Below are 27,924 nucleotides of genomic sequence, written 5' to 3' on the forward strand. Positions count from 1 at the left end.
AACATTTTGTCGACTTCATGCAGAATACCTTCAACAGAGGTCTCGCAGAACCCGCACCCCCGTTAAAACAAGGTGAAGAATGCTGGCATCTCCCATCCTTTGGTGTCTACCATCCTCGCAAACCCGACCAAATTAGAGTGGTGTTTGACTCCAGTGCTCAGTATGAAGGCATCTCCCTAAATAGCCTGCTGCTCACTGGGCCTAATCTAAACAACAGCCTTATAGGAGTACTGATTCGCTTCAGACAAGAACCTGTCGCAGTAATGGCTGACATTCAACAAATGTTTCATTGTTTTATCGTGAGAGAAGACAGCAGAAGCTACCTCATATTCCTATGACACAAAGACAACGACATCCATAACAAGGTCATAGACTACAAGATGAAAGTGCACGTCTTCGGGAACAGCCCCTCGCCTGCAGTGGCCATCTAAGGATTAAAATGGACAGCACAGGAAGGTGAGAGAGAGTATGGGTCTGATGCACATCTATTTGTGGAAAGAAACTTCTACGTAGATGATGGGCTTAAGTCTCTACCCACAAGTGAAGAGACAATCGATCTGCTTTCTAGGACTCAGGAAATGCTGTCAATAGCAAACTTTAGACTCCACAAGATCATCTCCAACAGTAAAAAGGTAATGAAAGCATTTCCATCTGAGGATCACGCTGCTGGTGTAAGGGATCTTGTTCTGGGTTGTGACGTTCCTCTCACGCAACGCAGCCTTGGTCTGCTTTGGGATATTAAGCAGGACACGTTCACTTTCCAGGTGTCAGCTTGTGATAAACCTTTCACTAAACGAGGAGTCCTATCTGTTGTGAACAGCATCTATGATCCACTCGGGTTTATCGCACTCATCACCATTCAAGGCAAGATACTGTTGAGACAGTTGACCGCTGAGAGTACGGATTGGGACACTCTGCTACCATCCCAGAAACAACAAAGGTGGGAGGCATGGAAGAAGCCTCTGAAGGTCTTAGAACATTTCCAAGTCCCACGATGTTGTTCCCCTGGCACCCTTTCAGCCACCATCAGAAGAGAAGTCTCTCCAAGAGGGAGACCTCGTCCTCCTTAAAGATAAAGAAGCTCATCGCAATGACTGGCCAATGGGTCTTATCACCAAGGTTACACCAAGCAATGTCGGGAAGATCCGTAAGGGAGAAGTCAAGGTTACGAAAGGCGGTTCAACTCGTATTTTCTTCCGTCCAGGCACTGAGCTTGTGCTACTTTTACCAAAGGAGGACATCATATAAAGTCGTTGTTTATGGACACAGCTCAAGGCGGGGAGCCTACCGCCATATATTCCTCCAGCTGTGTTGGAACATTTGAACTTTCTCCAGCGGATTGTTGGGTTGGTGGAAATGTTTGCACGTTGCGGCTTCCCCAATCTGAAGATGGGTTTACGTTTGGACTCGGACTATCCCGCTGTTGAGGAATTTATGTCTCCAACTGAAGATTGGACCATGCCAATTGGACTACAACTGTTGTTGTTTCTTGCATGCTTGTTTTCCTTTTGTTTTTTCAGGTCTACAGTGATATCCCCAGAGGACATCATAAGAATTATGAAATCTAAAGATTTCAGACGGGGAGTGTTATGTCCCATGAATGAGACATTTTTCATACTGTCCTGTACATTTTACATGCTCTATTGCAGTCTCCCATATTGTTTATTGTTGCTGTGTGTTTCTGTGTGTTGCATAGCCGAAATCCTCCCTTTCCATGAAGTTTGTCCCTTCTGTCTCCCTCTGCTGGGTGTCATGTTCCATCCTTCTTCTCCCTGTGTCTCAGTTTCCATCTTGGCTTCATTAGAGCCACATGTGCTTTCAGTTTGTCTGAAGAAAGTCTTTTTTACCTGCTGCTGTTTGTATGCATTCAACAAGAATTCTTAAAGAAATCAAAGTCTCTTCTGGAATCTTCATAACATGTGTGCTGTGCCTGCAGCTGAGTTAAGCTATCTGCGAACGTCGCCAATTGTAAGTAGGGTGAAGAGATTCAGCATCTCACAGAGCCATATTTGCAGCCACAGGCCCCGGGGACAGAATAGTCACCATGGAGACACATTGTTCTACATAGCGGCCTTTCTTCTCCATATTTAGGCCTATAGAAAGGTTTATTCATTTTATACACAATGGCACAATAAAAAAAAGTTGATCACAAAGGTGAACCTATCCTTAAAGCATAACTGTCGTTTTGTAGACTTTTTTTTTATTGCATGTGCTGCATAAGGTTTTTGATAGATGGGCGTCCGAGCCCTAAGACCCCAACTGATCGCTGGCAAGAGCTCCCTGAAGTGTGCAGCTTCTGCATGATCTGTGCGCACACAGCAGTGTACAGACCCATAGATTGACTATTGTGCTCTTTCCTTCATGCAGGAAGTTGATTATTGGGGGTCTCGGGAATCGGAAACCCATTGATCAGAAATACTGTGCAGTACCTTTCAATATATAAAAACTTTACATAGTTTTACATATTGAGAGTTACACTTTAAAGATTCCCACCGAACCCTAGTCTTAGGCAATGTACACACGCTGAGCAGGAGATTTTTTTTCTACAGCAAAAAACAGAGTGTTGGCAGGAAAAATACATAAAATACCTGAGTTTTTGCCATATTGTTAAATGCGTTTTTGGTGCTTTTTTACTTGCGTTTTTTCCCATTTATTAGAATGGATGAAAGAAACACTTGCAAAATAATACAAGAATTTACATGTTGCAGATTAAAATAACAAATAAACGTTATAATGGTTCAAAGCCGCAATGAAAAACATTAAGCAGCATTAGGATGAGATTTCAGAAATCTCATTCACTTTGCTGGTGCTGTAAAGTGCAGCGTGTTTCCCCCCCCCCTTTGAAAAACGTGTGGAAAAAACTCAGTGTGTGAATAAACCCTTATATGTTTTTGTCTAAAACATGGCAGTGGTGAGAAATGTCATGGTTCAGCTTCCTGAATAATGGTGCCTGTACCTTTGGTATCATACGCAGGTGATGTGCACATGATAGAGGCAGACATTCTGCTTCGAGGGACTGGAGATAAAGAACCAATAATGGCTCATCCTCCTGCATCGGACAGTGACATAAATCTACAAGACTGGTTGGCCAAGGTCTCTGCCTCTAACAAAGGCATTAAGCTTGATTTCAAAAGGTAAGTTCTGTTATAGAAGCAAGAAGGGTGAAATGCATTTTTATCACTTTTTTGGGGGGTGGCTACACACAGCTATGGCACTTGAGCAAAAATTAGAAAGCCCTTTTATTTTCACGTCTCAACGTTATAAACTTCTGTGAAGCACCTGCGGGTTCAAGATGGTCACTGCACATCTGGATACATTCCTTGAAGGGTCTGGTTTCTAAAATAGGTTCACTTGTGAGGGGTTTCCATTGTTCTGGAACATCAGGGGCTCTCCAAACAGGAAATGGCGTCCACTAATGATTCCAGGAAATTTTATATTCAAAAACTCAAATGACGCTCCTTCTCTTCCGAGCCCTGCTGTGCACCCAAACAGTAGTTTTCTCCCTCATATATGGTATCGATGTACTCGGGTGAAATTGCACTACAAGTTGTATGGTACAATTTCTCATTTTACCCTCATGAAAATGCTAACTTTGAGGCTAAAAACATTTTTTGTGGAAAATGTTTTTATTTTATTTTTTTCACGGCTCAACGTTAAAAACTTTTGCGAAGCACCTGAGAGTTCAGTGTACTCACCACACATCTGGATCAGTTTCCTGAGGGTTCTAGTTTCCAAAATGATGTCACTTGCATCAGATTTTCACTGTTTAGGCACATTCAGGGGCTCTTCAAACGCGACATGGCGTCCACAAATTGTTTCAGCCAATTTTGCATCCAAAAACGTCAAATGGTGCACCTTCCCTTCCGAGCTCTGCCGTGCGCCCATACAATTGTTTTCCTCCATATATGAGGTATTTGCTTGCTCAGGAGAAATTGCACAACACATTTTGGAGTCCATCTGTTCCCTGTGAAAATTTTAAAACAATTTGGGTCTAAAGTAATATTTTTATGAAAAAAAGTTAAATGTTCATTTTGTTTGCACATTCCAAAAATTCCTTTGACCCACCTGAAGGGTTAATAAACTTCTTGAATGTGGTTTTGAGCACATTGACAGGTGCAATTTTTAGAATGGTGTCACTTTTGGGTACTATAATATAGTATCTATCATTTAGACCACTCAAAGTCACTTCAAATGTGAGGTGTCCCTAAAAAAAAAAATGGTTTTGTAAATTTTCCCTCACGCAATCTTTGATCCTCCCAAGACCTCCTACTCTCCACCACACTTATTCGTTCTTCACACAAACGCTTCCAAGATTTCTCCTGAATATCCCCCATCCTCTGGAATTCCACGCCTCAACACATATGATTATCCACCACCCTCGGATCCTTCTGACGGAACCTGAAAACCCATCTCTTCAGAAAAGCCTACAGCCTGCAATAACCATTCTTCTGCCTCACCACCACCACCCGAGCTGCCGCCTCACCACCACCAGAGCTGCTGCACCCACGACCTTCTGTCTCTTCCCCATTATCCCATGGGATGTAAGTCCGCAAGGACAGGGTCCTCTCCCCTCTGTACCAGTCTGTCATTGTAAATTCGTTTACTGTAAATTATATCTATGACTCTGTATGTAACCCCTTTCTTATGTACAGCACCATGGAATTAATGGTGCTATATAAATAAATAATAATAATAATAATAATAATAAATGTTGTTGGAAAAAGGAGAAATCGCTGGTCAACTTTTAACCCTTATAACTTCCTAACAAAAAAAAATTGTTTAAAAAATGGTGCTGATGTAAAGTAGACATATTGGAAATCTTGTTATTTATTAACTCTTTTGAGTGACATATCTCTCTGATTTAAGGGCATAAGAATTCAAAGTTTGAAAATTGCTAATTTTTCCAAATTTTTGCCAAATTTCAGTTTTTTCACAAATAAACTCAAGTTATATCGAATAAATTTTACCACTGTCAAGAAATACAATACGTCACCAAAAAACAGTCTCACAATCAGTGGGATCCGTTGAAGAGTTCCAGAGTTATTACCTCATAAATTGAAACCGGTCAGAATTTGTAAAAATCGGTCTGGTCATTACCGTGCAAACCAGCTTGGGGGTAAAGGGGTTAATATGATAGTGGAGTGCTTCTAATCAGTGCTGGAGTATGAAAATTCAGACCGCGCTGTCTTCTGGCTCTTCTCTGTCTTGGTAAATCCATGACAGCGGCAATGGAGGTCTATGTCTTCAGCGATGAATCCTACTTTTGTCTTGGTCTCAATGACAGCAAGAGATTGGTCTGCAGACCATGTGGGCATTGCCATAAAAGGCAACGTCACACTGGTCCTACTCCTAGGATTATGGTTTGGGTTGGCAGAATGTACGGTAGCTGACCTCTCTAGTCTTCATTCCGGGTATACTAACAGCTCGGTGTTACACTGGTTTTGTCGTAGAATTACTGGAACGGCCATTTCTTCAAAGTTAATTTTTTTTTTTTATGTTTCCATTTTTTCATCATTTGCATATTATTAATGCGTCTATCGATCCTGTGATTTCCATAATTCCATTTGTTTATTTTATATCTGAAAACTCATGTCTGTGTAGTAGCTGGATGTGTGTTGGAGAGATTACTGGTCCCGAGACCTGCTGCTCCCACACTGTATTATGACAGGCAGAATGCAGAACAGCCAACGGTGGGAAGTCTCGGTCTTACGGACGAATTGGCACAGATGCTGTTTGTTATAGCAGATTATCCTGTCTAGTAAAGCTGTGAGGATGGCAGCTAGCATGGCACATGACATCCACTGTAAGAACGCTGAGAGCTTTCTCTGCAAAGTGAAGCAACGCCGCAGCTGACAAATATAAAAATACTTCTGGGAAAGCAAAGCAGTGTAAATACTGAGGAGAAATCATTGGCTTCATGTTTCCACATTATTAACTTCATAACCGTAACCACCAATAAATGTCATTACAGTAGAAACCTGATGAGTCTTCTTCCTCTTAATCCCATAGCTGTCACTTGCCTCATCCAAATGCAGAGTAATTCTGGTCCCTGTGGTGATAAATGGCGAACTTGTGTTTCTTCCTCAGTTATTCGAAAAAATAAGCTGTCGGCTCAATAAAGCAGTAATTTGTTATATCCTGTATGTCATGGACACTATTTACATGTATCTGCACCTTTGTTATCCCGTCTTCTGCACCTCTGCATTGAAAAGTGGAGGTTACATCTTCTGGGCAAGAACAGAAAGGCCAAATAACAATTTTTTGGTTAGCAGAAAGGACTGATACGCTGCAAATGTAACCCTTTAAGGACCAGAGAATTTTTTTGCGTGTGTATGTTTTCTTTGGGGGGGTTGCCTTGTTTCAAGAGCCATAACTTAGGGGTTTTTTTGTTTGCTTTTTTTGCAAGATGAGTTGAGTTGTAGTTTTGAAGGGCAAAATTCATTGCCACTGAAATGCCATGCTGGAAAAAATTCTAATTGAAATTGGGAAAAAATAAGAATGGAGTTTTAAAATTTTTGGATTTCTTTTTTTTTTTTTTTGGCTTTTACGGCATTTATTGTGAAGTAAAAATGACCAGGAATTGTCCAGGTCAGTCTGATTACGGCAATATTAAACAAGCATCAATATTTTTAATTTTTTTTTCGATCTAAATGATGAAATAAAGCTGTGAATGTTGCTTTGTGTCACCATTTTTTGAGACCTGTAACATGCAGCTGAGTGAGAGCTTATTTTTTTGCACGGCGATGTTTTTCTCTGCAGTCAAGTCCTGGCTGGAAGAAGTTGTCATGTCGGTCTGGGCCAGATGGAAATGACTGGAAAAGTGAACAATTCCATCAGAACGTCAGCTGTAAGTTACACTATATTCAGTTGTGATCAAAAGTTTACATACCCCGGCAGAATTTTTGCTTTCTTGGCCTTTTTTCATAGAATATGAATGATTACGCCAAAGCTTTTTCTCCACTCATGGTTAGTGGTTGGGTGAAGCCATTTATTGTTAAACTTACTGTGTTTTCTCTTTTTAAATATGACAACCCAAAACATCCAAATGAGCCTAATCAAAAATTCACATACCCCATTTCTGAATACCGTGTATTGCCCCCTCTAACATCAATGATAGCTTGAAGTATTTTGTGGTAGTTGTTAATGAGGTTCTTTATTTTCTCAGATGGTAAAGCTGCTCACTCTTCTGGGCAAAAAGCCTCCAGTTCCTGTAAATTCCTGGGCTGTCTAGCATGAACTGCATGCTTGAGATCTCCCTAGAGTAGCTCAATGATATTGAGGTCAGGAGACTGAGATGGCCACTCCAGAACCTTCACTTTGTTCTGCTGTAGCCAATGACAGGTCGACTTGGCCTTGTGTTGTGGATCGTTGTCATGTTGGAACGTCCAAGTACGTCCCATGTGCAGCTTCCGGGTTGATGAGTGCAAATTTGCCTCCAGTATTTGCTGATAACGTGCTGCATTCATCTTTCCTTCAACTTTGACCAAGTTTTCTGTGCCTTTGTAGCTCACGCATACCCAAAACATCAGCGATCCACCTCCTTGCTTTACAGTAGGAATGGTGTTCCTTTAATCTTAGGTCTTGTTGACCTCTATCCAAGTGTAACGTTTGTTTGTGGCCAAAAAGTTCAATTTTAGTCTCATCACTTCAAATTACCTTGCTCCAGAAGTTTTGAAGCTTGTCTCTGTGCTGTTTTGTGTATTGTAGACGAGATACTTAGTGGCATTTGCACAGTAATGGCTTTCTTCTGGTAACTCAACCAAGCAGACCATTTTTCTTCAAGTGCCTCCTTATTGTGCATCTTGGAACAGCCACACCGCTAGTTTTCAGAGGGTCCTGTATTTCAGCTGATGATATTTGTGGGTTTTTCTTTGCATCCTGAACAATTTTCCTGGCGGTTCCTGGACGATATTTTTGTTCATCTACCTCACCGTGGTTTTGTTTGTACAGAACCCCTAATTTTCCATTTGTTAATCACAGTTTGAACACTGCTGACTGGCATTATCAATTCCTTGGATATCTTTTTGTATCCCTTTCCTGTTTTATACAGATCTCTTGACAATTCTTTTGCTTTCTCCATGATTCACAATCCAGAAACATCAGTGGCTGGATGAAAGATACAAGAGTCTGTCTGGATCCCAGAAACTCAGTCACCTTTTATGCACACACACTGATTGCAAGCAAACAGGTCACAGGTGAGGATGTTACCTTTAATAGCCATTCAAACCCATTTGTGTCAACTTCTGTTCATGTTATCAGTCCAAAATCACCAGGGTATGTGAACTTTTGATCAGGGTAATTTGGATGTTTTGGGTTGTCATTATGACTTTAAAAGAGAAAACACAGTAGTTTGACAATAAATGGCTTCACCCAAACACAAACCACGAGTGGAGAAAAAGTTTTGGTGTTCTCATTCATATTCTCTGAAAAAAGGCCAAGCAAAAATTCTGCCAGGGTATGTAAACTTTTGAGTGAGCAAAACCGTAACCGTTCTATAATCTCCTATATGTTCTGCGGGCCTACTATATGTTAACACCACGGTTATCTGCTGAGGTTCTCCTACATGCACTATTAAGGGGGGCCACCACAGATGTAATCAGGGTTACCTGGTTAGGTGCCCACACAGAAGTTTTCCTCCTTTCGAAGGCAGAGGGAGGTCACACTCCGGCGCAGGCGCCTTTCTGACCTTTCCCGGCGCCTGCGCACTGCAGTACTTTGCTCTGCCCTCAACAGGGCAGACAAAGTACACCTGCGCCGGAGCCGCAGCGTGAAGACCAGAAGAGAACGTCATCCTATGAAGTTGGGAGGCCCCAGACCGGACCTCGATGCCCACCAGATCGGACCGCCCGCCCAGGTGAGTATAATCTAACCTCTTTTTCTCCTCTTTTAGGATACATCGGGGGCTTATCTACAGCATTACAGAATGCTGTAGATAAGCCCCTGATGCCGGTGGGCTTAGCTCACCCTCGATTTTGGGGGTGACAGGTTCCCCTTAACTGATAAAAATAAACTATTAACACTTCTATTTTTGAGAAGATTCTTAGGCTGCCGTCACACTAGCAGTATTTGGTCAGTATTTTACATCAGTATTTGTAAGCCAAAACCAGGAATGGGTGATAAATGCAGAAGTGGTGCATATATTTCTATTATACTTTTCCTCTAATTGTTCCACTCCTGGTTTTGGCTTACAGATACTGATGTAAAATACTGACCAAATACTGCTAGTGTGACGGCAGCCTTACTTTCCAGATTTTTTTTCCCAAACCTGCCTAAATCTTTAGCGCAGTACTGTATATTTTGTATATTACATTTAGATAATACTACCCTCTTTGAAGTTATAATGAATTGGTAAAATAAAATGAAGTCCTTATTACATGAAGCCACTAGGCTGCAGTATCCATCTCCTGTCTGTTCGTAAGTAACAGCTTTGTCCAAACAGTACAACAGTAATCTAGTGCAAAATAGGGATAATTGTGATGAACGTGTTGTTTCTGTGTGTTAGCCTCCAAGGCCATTGTCTGGCTCTTTTAGTTAAGATGTGGGCAGGCTGAACTAAATAATTTAGCAGAAAGATGCACAACTCGCAGGAGTTTTGTAAAAGTTTTGAGTCAGAAAGAAAATGTCACTTGGGAAATGAATCTACTAAAATTTGTCCTGTTCTCAATAGATGTGATGTCAAAACTGTATGGAATGTTAATTGTGAAAAAAATCTCAGCCCACCATCGTCTTCAAACTTAAAGTGTAACCGTCATTTTAATTTGATTTCATAAATCAATATTTTAACCCCTTCACGACATGCGCCGTACTTGTTGGCATGTTGTAGAGCGATGCGTTGGCATAACAACCTGAGGTCTCCTTGAGACCTCTATGGTTTTGACTCAAATGTTTTTATTAAATATAAGAGTACAAAAAAACATTTTACATTAAGGTATACATTCCCATTTTAGACAGCCCTTCCCTTTTAGACAGCTCACGCCTTCCTGTTAACATATCCTGTAGTATTATATTCGTTATCCATATACAATAACTTTTATGTGTACACAAGTACACCATAAATATATAGGCGAACCCTCCTCAGGCCTAACTTCTCTTAGCCTCCCCTAGCCTAGATCCAGCCATGGCATCCACAATTTATCAGACAGGCCCATCTTCCCTCTTTTCTGATATACACCTTTTTCCAGGGTAATGACCTGCTTCACATATTTAAGATATTCTCCCCTCGAGGGAGGTTCCTCTTTGATCCAATTTTTGGCTATGACCTTTCGAGCCATGTATAGTAGTCTAGCGATTGCTATTTTCAGCTTGTTATCCACAGTTATCTCTTCCACGTACCCCAGCATGCACACCAAAGGTTCTCTTGGAATTACACATCTGTATGCCCCTTCTATCTGGCTTACAACCACCAACCAAAAAGCAGTCAATCTCGGACTCGACCATAACATATGAAATATTCCAGCACTATCATTCCTACATCTAGGCCTAGGGCATTCCGAGTCAGATCTCAGCCCTGCTCTATACAGGACATCTGGGGATCTGTACACTCTGTGTACAATATAAAGCTAGGAGAGCCTATATGGCTCATTCAGTGATAGTTTCGGTATCCATTCTAATACAGACTCCCACGTTTCATCCTCCAAACGACCCAGCTCTCTTTCCCATTTAGCCCTCGCACCAATCAGATATTCTAATAGGTGAGTGTGAAGCAGATCCTTATATAAAGATGAAATAGCACCCCTCGTTGTCCCCACTCCACAGATGTAGTCTAATACTAAGTCGAATCTGGAAACAATCCCCCTCAGTCTGGGCCACAAACGCATGCCGTACTTGTGCATATTGGAACCCCCCAGATGCCTTAAGACCATATTCCGATTGTAGCTGGGAAAAGGATTTCAACTCCCGTCGCTCTAAAATCTGACAAGCATACAGGATCCCCCTGGCTTGCCATTCTGGTATTTGTCCCATCGCCAAAAACTCCGGGAGATTATTATTAAACCACAGCGGAGAAAACCTGGTCAGACAAGTAACCCCGCAAATTTATTTAACTGTCCCCCATACTTTATATATCATTAATAATGTTGGGTATTTCTTCCCCAGTATCCCTAGGGATCCATCTTCCAGACACTGTACCGCCGGACTTCTCTTCACCACCCTTTCCATCAAAAGTTGTGCTATATCGGTAGACGACTCATGTTCCCAGCCCTTTAAATGCTGACATTGGGCCGCCAAGAAATATTTTTCAGGGTTAGGTAAAGCCAAGCCTCCTGCGTCCTTAGGGCGTTGAAGCGTCTCCAATCTAATTCGCGGGTGTTGCCTCCCCCACACCAGGCCTCTAAATAAAGAGTTAATCAATTTGAATTTTACACGTGGTATCCAGATTGGTGAGTAATGGAGAACATACAGTATCTTTGGCATCAGAATCATCTTACTGAGATTAATTCGGCCTACAACAGATAAATGCAACTTAAACCAAGCTCCTACCTTTGCCTTAAGAGTTCCCAGCATCGGTGTAAGATTCATATGTAAGTAATTCGTGATCGGCAAAGAAATTAGTGTCCCCAAATATTTGAATTGATCTGCTACTTTAAAGGGAACCTGTCACCCCGTTTTTTCAGCAGGAGATAATACCGTTAAATAGGGCCTGAGCTGTGCTTTACAATAGGGTATTTTTTGTCCCCTGATTCCCCACCTATGCTGCCGAAATACCTTACAAAAGTGTCCTTTTTCGCCTGTCAATCAGGCTGGTCAGGTCAGATGGGCGTGGTCACAGCGCTGTTTCTCCCCCACATCTTGCTTATGTTCCCGTTGGTGGCGTAGTGCTTCTCGCATGCACAAGTGCCGAATGCACTGCGCAGCTGTAGAAAGAGAGCGCGCTCGCCGCTATTCAGCGGTTTCTCGGGCGCGGCCATCTTCCTGAGGCCGCGCGTGCGCAGATGGAGTCTCCTGCTTCCCGGGGCTTCAGGAAAATGGCCACGGGATGCAGATAGACATAGACAGTTCGAATCTCGGCTTCAGGAAAATGGCCGCTGAGATGTCCATCTGCGCACGCGCTGCATCCCGCGGCCATTTTCCTGAAGCCCCGGGAAGCAGGAGACTCCATCTGCGCACGCGTGGCCTCAGGAAGATGGCCGCGCCCACCGAGAAACCACTGAATATCGGCGAGCGCGCTCTTTTTCTACAGCTGCGCAGTGCATTTGGCACTTGCGCATGCGAGAAGCACTACGCCACCAACGGGAACATAAGCAAGATGTGGGGGACAAACAGCGCTGTGACCACGCCCATCTGACCTGACCAGCCTGATTGACAGGCGAAAAAGGACACTTTTGTAAGGTATTTTGGCAGCATAGGTAGGGAATCAGGGGACAAAAAATACCCTATTGTAAAGCACAGCTCAGGCCCTATTTAACGGTATTTTTATCTCCTACTGAAAAAACGGGGTGACAGGTTTCCTTTAAGTCTACCCTGTTGTGAATTCCGCTCTTGGGCTCCGTCCGGTGGTTGTAAGTGGCACTTTTGTGAGTTCTGCTCTTGGGCTCCATCTTGTGGTTTCTAGTGGTATGGCTGCTCCTTGGAGTTAGCTGTCATCAGCTGCCTCCACTTATCGTCTCTTCTGCTCGGCTATTTAAGTCTGGCTCTATCTTCAGACAGTGCCACTTGTAAATGGTTCCTGGTTGGATTCACATCTCTTTGGAGTTCCCTGTTATCCTGACCAGTTCAGCTAAGCCAAGTTTTTGCTTGCCCTTTTCTGTCCATAGATTGTGGACTTATCCATTCTGTGCTTTCTATGTTTGTCCAGCTTATCAGTGTGAATTAATTCTGTCTTGCTGGAAGCTCTGGGAGGCAGATTTGCCCTCCCCACCTTTAGTCAGGTGTGGAGATTTTTTGTAAACTCTGCGTGGATTTTTGTAGTGTTTTATACTGACCGCACAGTATTCCATCCTGTCCTATCTATTTAGTTAGACTGGCCTCCTGTGCTCATCCTGGTTTCATTCTGTGTATGTCTTTTCCCTCTCCACTCACAGTCATTATTTGTGGGGGGCTAATCTATCCTTTGGGGATTTTCTCTGAGGCAAGATAGCTTTCCTGCTTCTATCTTTAAGGGTAGTTAGCTCTTAGGCTGTGACGAGATGCCTAGGGAGAGTTAGGAGCAGTGTTGTGTTGAGCTTAGGGACTGCGGTCAGTACAGTTACCATTTCCTTCAGAGCTTGTTCCATGTTGCTCCTAGACCACCGTATCATAACAGTACAAGTGGCCAAAAATGAATTAAATGCATCTCAAAAGAAGGAAAAGAAAGTTCTGAACCATTTTTTTTTCTGAGCTCTAGTTTGTCTTTTTTTTTTTTTCTTTTCCTCTTGATATCTGGGTGGTTCAGGATATATGCTTTGGCATGGATGTTCAGGGTTTGTTTTCTCGTGTGGATCAACTTGCTGCAAGAGTACAGTGTATCCAGGACTATGTTGTCCAGACTCCGGCTTTAGAGCCTAGAATTCCTACTCCTGATTTGCTTTTTGGGGACAGATCCAAGTTTTTGAACTTTAAAAATAACTGCAAATTGTTTTTTGCTTTGAAACCCCGTTCTTCTGGTGATCCCATTCAGCAAGTAAAAATCATCATATCCTTGCTGCGTGGTGACCCTCAAGACTGGGCTTTTTCTCTTGAAACAGGGGATCCGGCATTATTGAATGTAGATGCATTTTTTCAAGCGCTCGAATTATTGTTTGATGAACCTAATTCTGTGGATCATGCGGAAAAAACCCTGTTGGCCTTGTGTCAAGGTCAGGAAGCGGCAGAGTTATACTGCCAGAAATTTAGAAAATCGTCTGTGCTCACTAAATGGAATGAAGAGGCTCTGGCTGCTATTTTCAGAAAAGGTCTTTCTGAAACCCTTAAAGATGTTATGTTGGGCTTTCCTACGCCTGCCGGTTTGAGCGAATCTTTGTCTCTAGCCATTCAGATTGATCGGCGTCTGCGCAAGCGCAAAGCTGTGCACCATATGGCAGTATCCTCTGAGCAAAGACCTGAACCTATGCAATGTGATAGGATTTTGACTAGAATAGAACGGCAGGAATTCAGACGCCAGAATAGGCTGTGTTTTTACTGTGGTGATTCGGCTCATGTTATCTCTGATTGCCCTAAGCGTACTAAGAGATTCGCTAGGTCTGTTACCATTAGTACTATACAGCCTAAATTTCTCTTATCTGTTACCCTGATTTGCTCATTGTCGTCCTTTTCTGTCATGGCATTTGTGGATTCAGGCGCTGCCCTGAACTTAATGGACTTAGAATTCGCCAGGCGCTGTGGTTTTTCCTTGCAGCCTTTGCAGAGCCCTATTCCTTTGAGGGGCATTGATGCTACACCCTTGGCCAAGGATAAACCTCAGTACTGGACACAGATGACTATGTACATGGCTCCTGCATATCAGGAAGATTGCCGTTTTTTGCTGTTGCATAACTTGCATGATGTTGTTATACTGGGATTTCCATGGTTACAGAAACATAATCCGGTGCTGGATTGGAAAACTATGTCGGTGACTAGTTGGGGTTGTCGAGGAGTACATAGTGACGCTCCTTTGATGTCAATTTCCTCTTCCTCCTCTTCTGAGGTCCCTGAGTTTTTGTCGGATTTCCAGGATGTATTTGATGAGCCCAAGTCCAGTTCCCTTCCTCCGCACAGGGACTGTGATTGTGCTATTAACTTGATTCCTGGTTGTAAGTTCCCTAAGGGCCGACTTTTCAATCTGTCTGTGCCAGAGCATGCCGCCATGCGGAGCTATGTTAAGGAATCTTTGGAGAAAGGGCATATTCGGCCCTCTTCGTCACCATTGGGAGCGGGTTTCTTTTTTGTTGCTAAGAAGGATGGCTCCTTGAGACCCTGTATTGATTATCGTCTTCTTAATAAGATCACGGTCAAATTCCAATACCCCTTGCCTTTGCTTACTGATTTGTTTGCTCAGATTAAGGGGGCTAGTTGGTTTACTAAGATTGACCTCCGAGGGGCATATAATCTTGTTCGTATTAAACAGGGTGACGAATGGAAAACTGCATTTAATACGCCCGAAGGCCATTTTGAATACCTTGTGATGCCATTTGGGCTCTCTAATGCTCCATCTGTGTTTCAGTCTTTCATGCATGATATTTTCCGCAATTATCTTGATAAATTCATGGTTGTATATTTGGATGATATTTTGATTTTTTCCGATGATTGGGAGTCTCATGTGAAGCAGGTCAGGATGGTGTTCCAGATCCTTCGTGATAATGCTTTATTTGTGAAGGGGTCTAAGTGCCTATTCGGAGTTCAGAAGGTCTCTTTTTTGGGTTTTATTTTTTCTCCCTCGTCTATAGAAATGGATCCTGTTAAGGTCCAAGCTATTCATGACTGGATCCAACCCACATCTGTGAAAGGTTTTCAAAAATTTTTGGGTTTTGCTAATTTCTATCGCTGTTTCATTGCCAACTTTTCCAGTGTGGTTAAGCCCCTGATTTGACGAAGAAAGGCGCTGATGTGACGAATTGGTCCTCTGAGGCTGTTGAGGCCTTTCAGGAGCTTAAACGCCGATTTACTTCTGCCCCTGTGTTGCGTCAACCGGATGTTTCTCTTCCTTTTCAGGTTGAGGTCGACGCTTCTGAGATTGGGGCAGGGGCCGTTTTGTCTCAGAGGGAGTCTGATGGTTCTTTGATGAAACCGTGTGCTTTTTTTTCCAGAAAGTTTTGGCCTGCGGAACGCAATTAGGATGTCGGCATTCGGGAGTTGTTGGCTATGAAGTGGGCGTTTGAGGAGTGGCGACATTGGCTTGAGGGAGCTAAACACCGTGTTGTGGTCCTGACCGATCATAAGAATCTGATTTACCTCGAGTCGGCCAAGCGGCTGAATCCTAGACAGGCTCGATGGTCCCTGTTCTCCCGTTTTGATTTTGTGGTCTCGTATCTTTCGGGATCTAAGAATGTTAAGGCTGATGCCCTCTCTAGGAGTTTTTTGCCTGATTCTCCTGGAGTCCTTGAGCCGGTTGGCATTCTTAAGGAGGGGGTGATTCTTTCTGCTATCTCCCCTGATTTGCGGCGGGTGCTTCAGGAATTTCAGGCTGATAGGCCTGACCGCTGTCCAGTGGGGAAGCTGTTTGTTCCTGATAGATGGACAAGTAAGGTAATTTCTGAGGTTCATTGTTCAGTGTTGGCTGGGCATCCTGGGATTTTTGGTACCAGAGATTTGGTTGCTTGGTCCTTTTGGTGGCCTTCCTTGTCACGCGATGTGCGTGCTTTTGTGCAGTCCTGTGGGACTTGCACCCGGGCCAAGCCTTGCTGTTCCTGCGCTAGTGGGTTGCTTTTGCCTTTGCCGGTCCCTGAGAGGCCCTGGACGCATATTTCCATGGATTTTATTTCAGATCTTCCTGTTTCCCAGAAGATGTCTGTTATCTGGGTTGTTTGTGACAGGTTCTCTAAAATGGTCCATCTGGTACCTTTGCCTAAGTTGCCTTCCTCCTCAGATCTGGTTCCATTATTTTTTCAGCATGTGGTTCGTTTGCATGACATTCCGGAGAATATTGTGTCTGACAGAGGTTCTCAGTTTGTCTCTAGATTTTGGCGGGCCTTTTGTGCTAGGATGGGCATTGATTTGTCTTTTTCTTCGGCGTTTCATCCTCAGACTAATGGCTAAACTGAGCGAACTAATCAGACCTTGGAGACCTATTTGAGATGCTTTGTGTCTGCTGATCAGGATGATTGGGTGTCTTTCTTGCCGTTGGCCGAGTTTGCCCTTAATAATCGGGCTAGTTCGGCTACTTTGGTTTCACCTTTCTTTTGTAATTTTGGTTTTCATCCTCGTTTTTCTTCTGGGCAGGTTGAGCCTTCTGATTGTCCTGGTGTTGATTCTGTGGTGGACAGGCTGCAGCAGATTTGGACTCATGTGGTGGACAATTTGACGTCTCAGGAAAGGGCTCAACATTTTGCCAACCGCCGTCGGTGTGTTGGTCCCCGGCTTCATGTGGGGGATTTGGTTTGGTTGTCTTCTCGTCATGTTCCTATGAAGGTTTCTTCTCCTAAGTTTAAGCCTCGGTTTATTGGTCCTTATAAAATTTCTGAAATTATTAATCCGGTGTCGTTTCGTTTGGCTCTTCCTGCCTCTTTTGCCATTCATAATGTTTTCCATAGATCTTTGTTGCGGAGATATGTGGTGCCCGTTGTTCCCTCGGTTGACCCTCCTGCCCCGGTGTTGGTTGAGGGAGAGTTGGAATATGAGGTTGAGAAGATTTTGGATTCTCGTTTTTCGAGGCGGAGGCTTCAGTATCTTGTAAAGTGGAAGGGTTATGGCCAGGAGGATAATTCTTGGGTTGTTGCCTCCGATGTCCATGCCACCGATTTGGTTCGTGCTTTTCACTTGGCTCGTCCTGATCGGCCTGGGGGCTCTGGTGAGGGTTCGGTGACCCCTCCTCAAGGGGGGGGATACTGTTGTGAATTCCGCTCTTGGGCTCCCTCCGGTGGTTGTAAGTGGCACTTTTGTGAGTTCTGCTCTTGGGCTCCCTCTTGTGGTTTCTAGTGGTATGGCTGCTCCTTGGAGTTAGCTGTCATCAGCTGCCTCCACTTATCGTCTCTTCTGCTCGGCTATTTAAGTCTGGCTCTATCTTCAGACAGTGCCACTTGTAAATGGTTCCTGGTTGGATTCACATCTCTTTGGAGTTCCCTGTTATCCTGACCAGTTCAGCTAAGCCAAGTTTTTGCTTGCCCTTTTCTGTCCATAGATTGTGGACTTATCCATTCTGTGCTTTCTATGTTTGTCCAGCTTATCAGTGTGAATTAATTCTGTCTTGCTGGAAGCTCTGGGAGGCAGATTTGCCTTCACACCTTTAGTCAGGTGTGGAGATTTTTTGTAAACTCTGCGTGGATTTTTGTAGTGTTTTATACTGACCGCACAGTATTCCATCCTGTCCTATCTATTTAGTTAGACTGGCCTCCTGTGCTCATCCTGGTTTCATTCTATGTATGTCTTTTCCCTCTCCACTCACAGTCATTATTTGTGGGGGGCTAATCTATCCTTTGGGGATTTTCTCTGAGGCAAGATAGCTTTCCTGCTTCTATCTTTAGGGGTAGTTAGCTCTTAGGCTGTGACGAGATGCCTATTGAGAGTTAGGAGCATTCCACGGCTACTTCTAGTGTTGTGTTGAGCTTAGGGACTGCGGTCAGTACAGTTACCACTTCCTTCAGAGCTCGTTCCATGTTGCTCCTAGACCACCGTATCATAACACTACCCCTTTTCATAGAATCTCCCAACTCACCCTCTACATCATCCACCATAAACAGAGTTGACTAAGGCTACTTTCACACTGGCGTTTTTTGCCAGACGTTGCAATGCGTCGTTTATGGCAAAAAACGCATCCTGCAAAGTTTGCAGGATGCGTTTTTGCCCCATAGATTAACATAAGCGACGCATTGCGATGCTTTGCCACACGTTGCAACCATCCTGCGACGGTTGCGCTGTGTTGTGACGGACTGCCGGGAGCAAAAAACGTTACATGTTACTCCGCCCTTACCTCCCCGCACCTCACAATGGGGCAGCGGATGCGCCGGAGAAATGCATCTGCTGCACCCGTTGTGCAGTGCGTCAAACGCTAGCGTCAGAATCTCTGCCCGACGCATTGTGACGGGGAGATTCCGACGCTAGTGTGAAAGTAGCTTTATTCCAGTTTATTTTAAGCCCCGACAAAGCACCAAATCCCTCAATGAGCCGAATTGCATTACTCAATGAATCATGTGGATCACTCAAGATCAGCAGTATATCATCCGCATAAAGTGCAATCTTTTCCTCTATCATTCCATATTTAAACCAAGAGACGGACTGTCGGATCTTGGCGGCCAGCGGCTCCACAGCTAAAGCAAACAAAAGAGGGGAGAGCGGGCACCCCTGTCTCGTCCCGCTATGTAGCCTTATCGTGTGAGAAAGCTCCCCATTCACTCTCACCCTAGCTGATGGTTGCGCGTACAGTAGCTGAACCCAGGACACAAATTGTGGGCCGAAGCCAAAGAATTGCAATACCTGCCTCAAGTATCCCCATTCCACACTGTCAAATGCCTTATGGGCATCTAAAGAAGCAATAACTCTATGCCCACCATTATCAGTCCCCAATTGTAAATTCAAAAATAGCCTTCTAAGATTGACTGCTGTGGACCTGCCTGGCATAAAGCCAGATTGATCTGGATGAATCAATCCAGAAATAACACCTGATAATCGGGCCGCCAACACCCCAGACAGTTTAACATCTGTTGTGAGCAAAGAAATCAGGCGATATGATTCAGGCAGTCGTAAATCTTCATCTTCCTTCGGGATTACAACTATTATGGCCTCCCTCATAGAGGCTGGGAGAATCCCCCCATTCCTAGCCTCCTCCAAAACTACTCGTAATCTTGGTAGCAACACCTCCTCCATCCATCTCCTTATAAATTTCAGCTGGCAATCTATCTGCTCCTGGGGCCTTACCTCTTGCCATGGCTCTTAAAGCTTGACTTAGTTCTTCGTCCGTGATAGGTCCCTCCAAACTTTCCCTATCCTCCTCACTCAGTCTAGGTAGGACAATACCTTCTAGAAATGCCACGTTGTCAGTCCCCGATGGGTCCACACCAGAGGAGTATTGATCCGTGTAGAAGTCCGTAAAGACCCTTAAGATCTCAGAGGTATCCAACACTTTTATACAGTTAACAGGCTCTAGTGAATGTACGAATAGTCTACCCCTCTGGGCCAACGCCTCCAGCGAGAGCATATGTCCCACTACCTCCCCTTCCTGGTAAAAGGCTAGTCGTTGGAACTCTCTCTTCCTCCCTGCCCTCTCCAGAAGAAGTTTATCCGTATCATTCTGGGCTTCTCTTAACCGTTTCCCAGCTTCAGGGGTACCTAGTGTGGCCATTTCATCTTCAGCAATTCTCAGCCTTTCCCTTGCAGCATTCTCCGCCTGTTTTGATCGCCGCTTACATCTACTGATGTCCCTGAACAGCAAACCTCTCAAATATGCCTTCATCATCTCCCATATAGTGGGTATGTCCGAGCTGCCCTCGTTAATTTCAAAAAACTCCTCCACCTCCCGCTATATGCCCTCCAAACTCACACTATTCGGCCAGTTAGGGTGAAATTTCCACTCTCCCCTATGCCATGCTTGTGTCCCCATTGGCCATAACTCCACCTCTATCGGATTATGATCAGAGATCGCCCATGGCAAGTACCTCACTTCTCCCACCATAGAATCAAACATATTGTTTTCGAGCGCCATATCTATTCTGGATAAAGTATCATGAGCCGGTGAATAGCAAGAGTATCCTCTCTCCCCCACGTGCCGCACTCTCCACAAATCAGTCATACCGATCTCTCGAATATATGTTCCGAACGGCGTAATATGGCTTTCCGACATGTTTTGAGTATTTTTGTTTTTATCCCAGAAATCATCACATATATTGTTGAGGTCTCCAATAATTAAAAGCAGCATCGGATCTCCCCGTCCGATCAATTCTAACACTTCTCAAGTTTTTTACTCGAATAAGGGGGAGGAATGTACATAGCCACCACACACATCAATATACCAAGCATTCTGCATTTCACTACCACATACTGTCCATCCACATCAGCATACACCTTCATCTCTTCATAGCGCACCCCTGATGGGACCAACACCGACACCCCCCTCGAGTAGAGAAAGTGGAGTGATACGTTTTTTGCAACCCCCGCCTGCGTAAGACGTCCACCCTCTCACGAACCAAGTGTGTCTCCAGCAGACATATCAGTGAGGCCCTCTGGTCTCGTGCGTATTGTAGCACCGACGCTCGTCTAGTTTTGTCAGCTAGGCCTCTAACGTTCCAACTCTGTATTTTAATACGGTCCCCCATCATGATGCAGAACATTAATCAAGAAAATCCTACTCCTTAACCTGAGCTGTCTAACCCCTCTCCCCCACCTTTTAAACTCCCACTCCCCCAACCTCCCCCCAAGATGAAACCCTCTCATGGAGAGTGGGTCTCCTTGGCCCGTTTGAAGCACTCTCACCTAAGTAACCTCCTCTAACTGGCTCCCGCGACCCTCAGAACCTCATCTCTTTACATTAATTATTAACAGTACAGAACAAACAGTGAAGTAAAGAGAGTCAAAAAACAAACAAACATCGTTTGCAGTACACCCTATTAACAATCCCCACCCCACCCCTCATTTTCCAGCACAACTCTAACTGGCGTAATAGTTAAGCCCAGTCATATTCCACTCCTCCAAAAGTGAAAGAGACACAGATATTAAATGGGTACAAATAGCAATCCAGTTCTCTTATCCCAAACATCTTGGTAACAATAACAGCTCACGCCTCCGCTGAAAGTCAGTCTCCTGCCGCTTGTAGTTTCTTGGCATTGATGTCTATCCATTGTGTAGCATCCTCTGGTGTCGTGAAGAAATGAGCTTTATTAAAGGCAACCACTCTCAACCTCGCAGGAAAAAAATAGGAGTATTGCACCCCCAGTTCTCTCAGTCGCATGCCAGTAAATTGCATTCTCTGTTTCTGGACCACAGCAGAGTAATCCGGGTAGATGGCAATCCTCTGTCTGTCAACAGCGAGATCCTCCATTTCTCTGGCCTTCCTGAGAATAATATCTCTGTCTCTGTAGTTTAATATCTTAGCCAGCATGGTACGAGGGTTGGCTCCAGGGCGAGGGGGCTGCGGCGGAACTCTGTGTGCTCTTTCCACAGCAAAGACCCTTGTCAGAATCTCGGTTCCAACCTTCTCCTTCAACCAGTTTTCAATAAACTCAGTAGAATTTCTCCCCTCTGTTTTTTCTGGCAGACCCACTATCCTGATGTTATTTCTTCTAAATCTGTTTTCTAGATCCTCATTTTTTGCCACCAATTCCGATATCTGTTGGGCAAACTTTCTCTCTGCTTTTTGTAGTTGAACCACATGATCCTCCGCTGTACTCATCCTCTTCTCCACCTCCCCCATGCGTTTATCCATTTTTTGTATGGCAGTCTTTATCTGTATAATTTCCCCTTTCATCTCCTTCATCTGAAGGGTTAAATCATTCAGGGACTGGTTACAACAGGATAAAAGGATAAAGACGTCCTTTATAGTCGGCTCCCCTCTCAATTCCACTTCCTTCTCAGCCTCTCCTGCTGCAGCCATGCTACTTTCTTCTTCCCCCTTCTGTGCCCCCCTCGCTCCATCATCAGTTTTCTCCTCCTCCTCCTCTCCTTCAGATCTCTCCTCCATAGCCTCTTGTGCCTCTTCCCCACCAACCACCCGGGCAAACCTTTGAAGTTTTGCTGCAGCTTCCATGTGCTTCTGACAAGCAGCATTCTCCTTCTGAGCTTCTGCTCCGGCCTCAGCGCCATCTTGGGGCCCTCCAGCATCTCCTGCCCCTGCATCTCTCTGCCTCCTCTGTGTCATTGCGAGCCTCTCCGGGTGTCTCCACAGCTCTCCTTCACGCTCGGGTGATTCAGCTTCCAGCTATTGCTAGATTTATGGCAAAGAAAATAGCAATATCTGTAGTTCAACTACCAATCGTACAGATGATCCCACTGAAAATGTCTATAATACAGCGTAAATATAAAACATAACTTTTAATAATTATTTAAATAAGTACAACCAAACAAAGTCACCCAAAGTGAAAATAAAACTTGGGGTAAAGTCTCATACAGACCAAGGTATGATATATAAGATAACTGCAGTTATCTTATATATCATACCTTGGTCTGTATTTATTTCGCAAGTGCCACTGCAGGCGGAATTTCTGAATCCTAACGGGGGCTTTCAAGTTTCTATGGTTGAGACTTTACCCCAGGTTTTATTTTCACTCTGGATGACTTTGTTTGGTTTTACTTATTTAAATAATTATTAAAAGTTATGTTTTATATTTCCACTTACGCTGTATTATAGATTTATGGCAACCAGCAATGTCTGTTCAGGATAATTATGCTTGTGGCCGCGGGAGCTCTTTCCTCAGCGTCCGCTCACATGGCCGTCCAGGCCACGTCCCTGAGACCTCTATGGTTGTTGACTCTGTGGACAGCGCTCATAGCAAGCCTGTAATTCAGCTACATAGGAGCGATCTGATGATCGCTGCTATGTAGCAGAGGCGATCAGGCTATGCCAGCTTCTAGCCTCCCATGGAGGCTATTGAAGCATGGCAAAAGTTAAAAAAAATGTTTTAAAAAATATGAAAAAAATTAAAAAATATATAAAAGTTTAACCCCTTCCAAACCACAGTACTAGTACGGCGCTGCTATTTCCGGTCACCGCGCGATGTTTCTAACAGCAGGCCATCCAGGCATGTCACCGCGAGGGGCTGATCCGCCCCCCCCCCCCCCCGTGTCGGCGATTGCTGTTATTGGCTGGTGAACTCTCACAAGCCAATCACAGAAAAGCTCCCAATAAAGTTGCTAAAAAAAGAAAAAAGCATGTGACAGGCTGTGATTGGTGCTGTGTGACGTCGCACCAATCACAGCCGTCACAGTAGGTGGGGTGATCGCCATGTCACCTCACCTGATTAACCCCTATGGCGCTGATTGGCTGAACAATACCTTCTAGCCAATCAGCCCCAAAGGGGTTAATTTAAAATACCGATCACCGCCCTGCACGCCATCTTTACCTCATATTTGGCATGCAGAGCGGTGGTCTAAGCCCCTCTGTGTTACCTGACATAGAGAATCCATTGGTGGCCAGTGTGATCAACCCGGCGATCTCCTGCCTCCAAGTGCTGCTTCTTCACTGAAGTCTCCTGGGATCTGCCTGCTCTCTGCTGCCATCTGCCTGCTGTGTGAGGCCTGTGATCACAGCAGCAGCACCTCCCCCACCCCTTTCCCATCCCCCATCCCTGTTCCACTACCCCCCTACCCTCTCCTCCCTCCAATTGATTTTTTTGCGTACTTTTTTGCGCTTTTTTTCCTGTGTGCGGCGTCCCGCACAGACCATTCGTGCTCTTCCTGTGTCCGCAGCGCTTTGATCAGTATTGCTGCTGATCAGAGACTGCGCCACGGGAATTTTTCTTTTCTAGCTAGTTAGTGTAGCGGACTTCGCAGTCTAAGCGACATCCAAGTTTTTTTAGAAAAAATAATAGTAGTTAGTACAGCATAGTTTTAGACATACTGTAGCAAGGTAGCGTAGCCGGCGTCACATTGTTAGTGACGACCGATCTTTTATAGAAAAAAAATTGTACAGCGTAGTTTTAGTGGTAGCGTGTTAGTACAGCCGACGTCACAACGTTAGTGACGGCCGATCTTGTTTTAGAAAAAAAAAGTACAGAGTAGATTTATAGGTAGGGAGGTAGCTTTTTTTTTCTTGCATAAAAAGTGCATTAGGGGAGCGTAAGTCACATTGTTGGTGACGTCCTTTTTTCTTTTGTAAAAAAAATGAATTAGTTGTGTCGATTAACTTTTTAGCGAGTGCATTAGGGGAGTGTACTTCACATTGTTGGTGACATCCGTTTTTCTTTTGTAAAAAGGAATTTTCGTCGGATAAATTTATAGGGAGGGCATTAGTGTAGTGAACGTCTGTTTTTTTTTTATCCAAACTTTTTTTTTAAATCTGATTTTTCTTTACATTTTTACTTCTACATTTTACCTCTCTACTTCTTTTTTCTCTGGTTTGTTATAATAATGAGTACCCTATACACAATCCCCACACATTACACATGTAAAACCACCACTTACATACACATCCCCGGGGTTTGGGGAAAAAAATAAAAATGTCCCATCCATCAACAAGGCGCTATTCACCAGAGGAGGCTTACGCCATCCTTGCGTCCGACACGGATACAGCCAGTGAGGAAGATCCCACATTCCTCTATTCCTCCTCCTCATCCTTTTCATCTGGTGAGGATGGACCCCCAACAAGGTGCCCTAGGACCCAGGCAACTCCTGCAGCAATCGATCCCGTATGGATTGCACCCCACGAACATTTTCAGCCTGTCATTCCGGATATCAGCAGCAGCCCAGAAATCCAGTTTGACACCACTGGCCTCACTGAAATTGACTTCTTCAAATTCTTTTTCAGTGAGGAAATAATAAATCTTATGGTGGCCCGGCGAACCTTTATGCCCAGCAATTTTTCACCCAAAATCCCATGTCATCTGGACCCCCATAAATGCAGGAGAGATGATTACATTTTGGGGAATTGTGCTGCATATGGGCATAATAAAAAAACAGAGATTATTTATAAATAAATAATAATAATAGTAATAAAAGTACTGGAATGCTGATATTCTCTACAGTACACCAGTATTCCGCATGGCCATGACAAGGACACGATTTGAAGGGATCCAAAGATTTTTGCATTATAGTGATAATGCGCAGTGTCCTCCCCGAGACGATCCTAACTTTGATCGTCTATATAAAATTCGGCCAGTGGTTGAACACATCAGCAGAAAATTTGCTGAAGTGTACATACCCCAGAGGGACATTGCTATTGATGAATCTCTCGTTCATTTCAAAGGGAGGCTAAAATTCCGACAATACCTGCCCAGTAAGAGGTCCAGGTATGGAATAAAGCTGTACAAACTGTGCGAAAGTACCTCAGGTTACACCCACAGATTTAGGGTCTACGAGGGGAAGGACACCCAAATTAACCCCCCTGAATGCCCCCCATCCTGGGGGTGAGTGGGAAAATTGTGTGGGAATTGCTGCACCCACTGCTGGATAAGGGTTATCACCTCTACATTGACAACTTTTACACCAGCATCCCACTCTTCAAAGCCCTCTCTGCCAGAGGTACAGCTGCATGTGGCACCGTACGAAAAAACCAGCGAGGCCTCCATAAGCCACTAATTGGGCAAATGCTGAGAAAAGTGGAAAGCAGAGCCCAATGCAGCGACAACATGCTGGTGGTCAAGTACAGTATAAGGACAAAAGGGATGTCCTTATCCTGACCACCATACACCATGACAACAGCACCCTTGTCAATGTTCATGGGACCACAGCACAAGTCCGAAAGCCAGATTGTATCTTGGATTACAATAGGTACATGGGGGGTGTGGATCTTTTAGATGAGGTCCTCCAACCATACAGTGCATTGCGAAAAGCCAAAGTATGGTACAAAAAATTGGCCGTGCACATTGTACAGATGGCACTGTACAATGCTTTTGTGCTGTCCAGATCTGCAGGCAATACGGGGACCTTCCTTCATTTTCAGGAGGAAGTCATCAATGCCCTAATGTTTGGCACTCGAGGAGGTGAGGGCCCCAGTACTTCTGAATCTGATAGTGCCCGTATTGTCCCAAGTCAACATTTCCCAGGACAGGTTCCCCAAACAGCGAGGACAGGACGATCACAAAAACGGTGCAGAGTATGTTCCAAGAGGGGAATCCGAAAGGACACAATTTACCATTGTGAAAACTGCCCTAAGAAACCTGGCCTTTGCATTAAGGATTGCTTCAAAGCATACCACACGTCCACAAATTAATAAAATTTGTTTATACCCTGTTGACACAACACACTTTTATAAATCTGATGTACCCCGCACATCTTACATATTACATTATAAATTCATACACCAGTAAAACAAAAAGCATTATAATCAATACTATAAAACTATGTCTCTAGATAAATTCATTCAGTGGTTTAGATTCCAAAATGGGGGCCACTTGTGAGGGGTTTCCACTGTTTAGGCACATCAGAGGCTCTGCAAACGCAACATGACGCCTGCAGACCATTCCATCAAAATCTGCAATCCAAAACGTCACTCCTATTCTAAGCCCTGCCGTGCGCACAAAGTGGTTTTCCCTCACATATGGGGTATCGGCGTATTCAGGAGAAAATGTACAACAACTTTAGTGGTTTATTTTTTCCCGTTACCTTTGTGAAAATAAAAAAATTGGGGCTAAAAGATCATTTTTGTGGAAAAAATGTTGTTGTTTTTTCAGGGCTCTACGTTATAAACTTCTGTGAAGCACCTAAGGGTTCAAAGTGCTCACCACACAGCTACATAAGTTCGTTAAAGGGTGTAGCTTCCAAAATGGGGTCACTTGTGGGGTTTTTTCAATGTTTAGGCACGTCAGGGGCAACATGACGCCCGCAGACCATTCCATCAAAGTCTGCAATCCAAAACAGCACTCCTTCTATTCTGAGCCCTGCCGTGCGCACAAAGTGGTTTTCCCCCACATATGGGGTATCGACGTATTCAGGAGAAAATGTGCAACAACTTTAGTGGCTTATTTTTTCCCATTACCTTTGTGAAAATGAAAAAATTGGGGCTAAAAGATCATTTTTGTGGAAAAACGTTATAAACTTCTGTGAAGCACCTGGGGGTTCAAAGTGCTCACCACAGTTACATAAGTTCGTTAAAGGGTCTAGTTTCCAAAATGGGGTCACTTGTGGGGGTTTTCCAATGTTTAGGCACATCAGGGGCTCTGCAAATGCAACATAGAGTCCACTCTCAATTTTAGCCAATTTTGCGTTCAAAAAGTCAAAAGGCGCTCCTTCCCTTCCGATCCCTGCTGTGTGCCCAAACAGTGGTTTTCCCCCACATATGGGGTATCGTTGTATTCAGGAGAAATCGCTCAACAATGTTAGTGGACCATTTTCTCCTTTTACACTTGTGAAAATAAAAAAATTGTTGCTAAAAGATCATTTTCGTGGCAAAATTGTGATTTTTTTTTCACGTCTCTACGTTATAAACTTCTGTGAAGCACCTGGGGGTTCAAAGTGCTCACCACACAGCTACATAAGTTCATTAAAGGGTCTAGTTTCCAAAATGGGGTCACTTGTGGGGGTTTTCCAATGTTTAGGCAAATCAGGGTCTCTTCAAACGCGACATGGCGTCCACTCTCAATTCCAGCCAATTTTGCGTTCAAAAAGTCAAAAGGTGCTCCTTCCCTTCCGAGCCCTGCTGTGCACCCAAACAGTGGTTTTCCCCCACATATGGGGTATTGGCGTATTCAGGAGAAATAGCTCAACAATGTTAGTGGACCATTTTCTCCTTTTACA

General features: G+C 44.1%; 1 protein-coding gene across 1 annotated transcript in view; it reads left to right on the forward strand.

The window, feature by feature from the left end:
• Nucleotides 1-27,924, forward strand: part of FAM151B (family with sequence similarity 151 member B) — an 80,457-nt gene that overhangs the window by 15,763 nt on the left and 36,770 nt on the right. Inside the window, exon 3 of the mRNA XM_069750984.1 lies at nt 2,975-3,134. Coding sequence (XP_069607085.1) covers nt 2,975-3,134 — 160 coding nt within the window. The remainder of the gene's footprint in view (nt 1-2,974; nt 3,135-27,924) is intronic.

Source organism: Ranitomeya imitator, chromosome 1, assembly GCF_032444005.1.
Source record: "Ranitomeya imitator isolate aRanImi1 chromosome 1, aRanImi1.pri, whole genome shotgun sequence".
Lineage (NCBI taxonomy): Eukaryota > Metazoa > Chordata > Amphibia > Anura > Dendrobatidae > Ranitomeya > Ranitomeya imitator.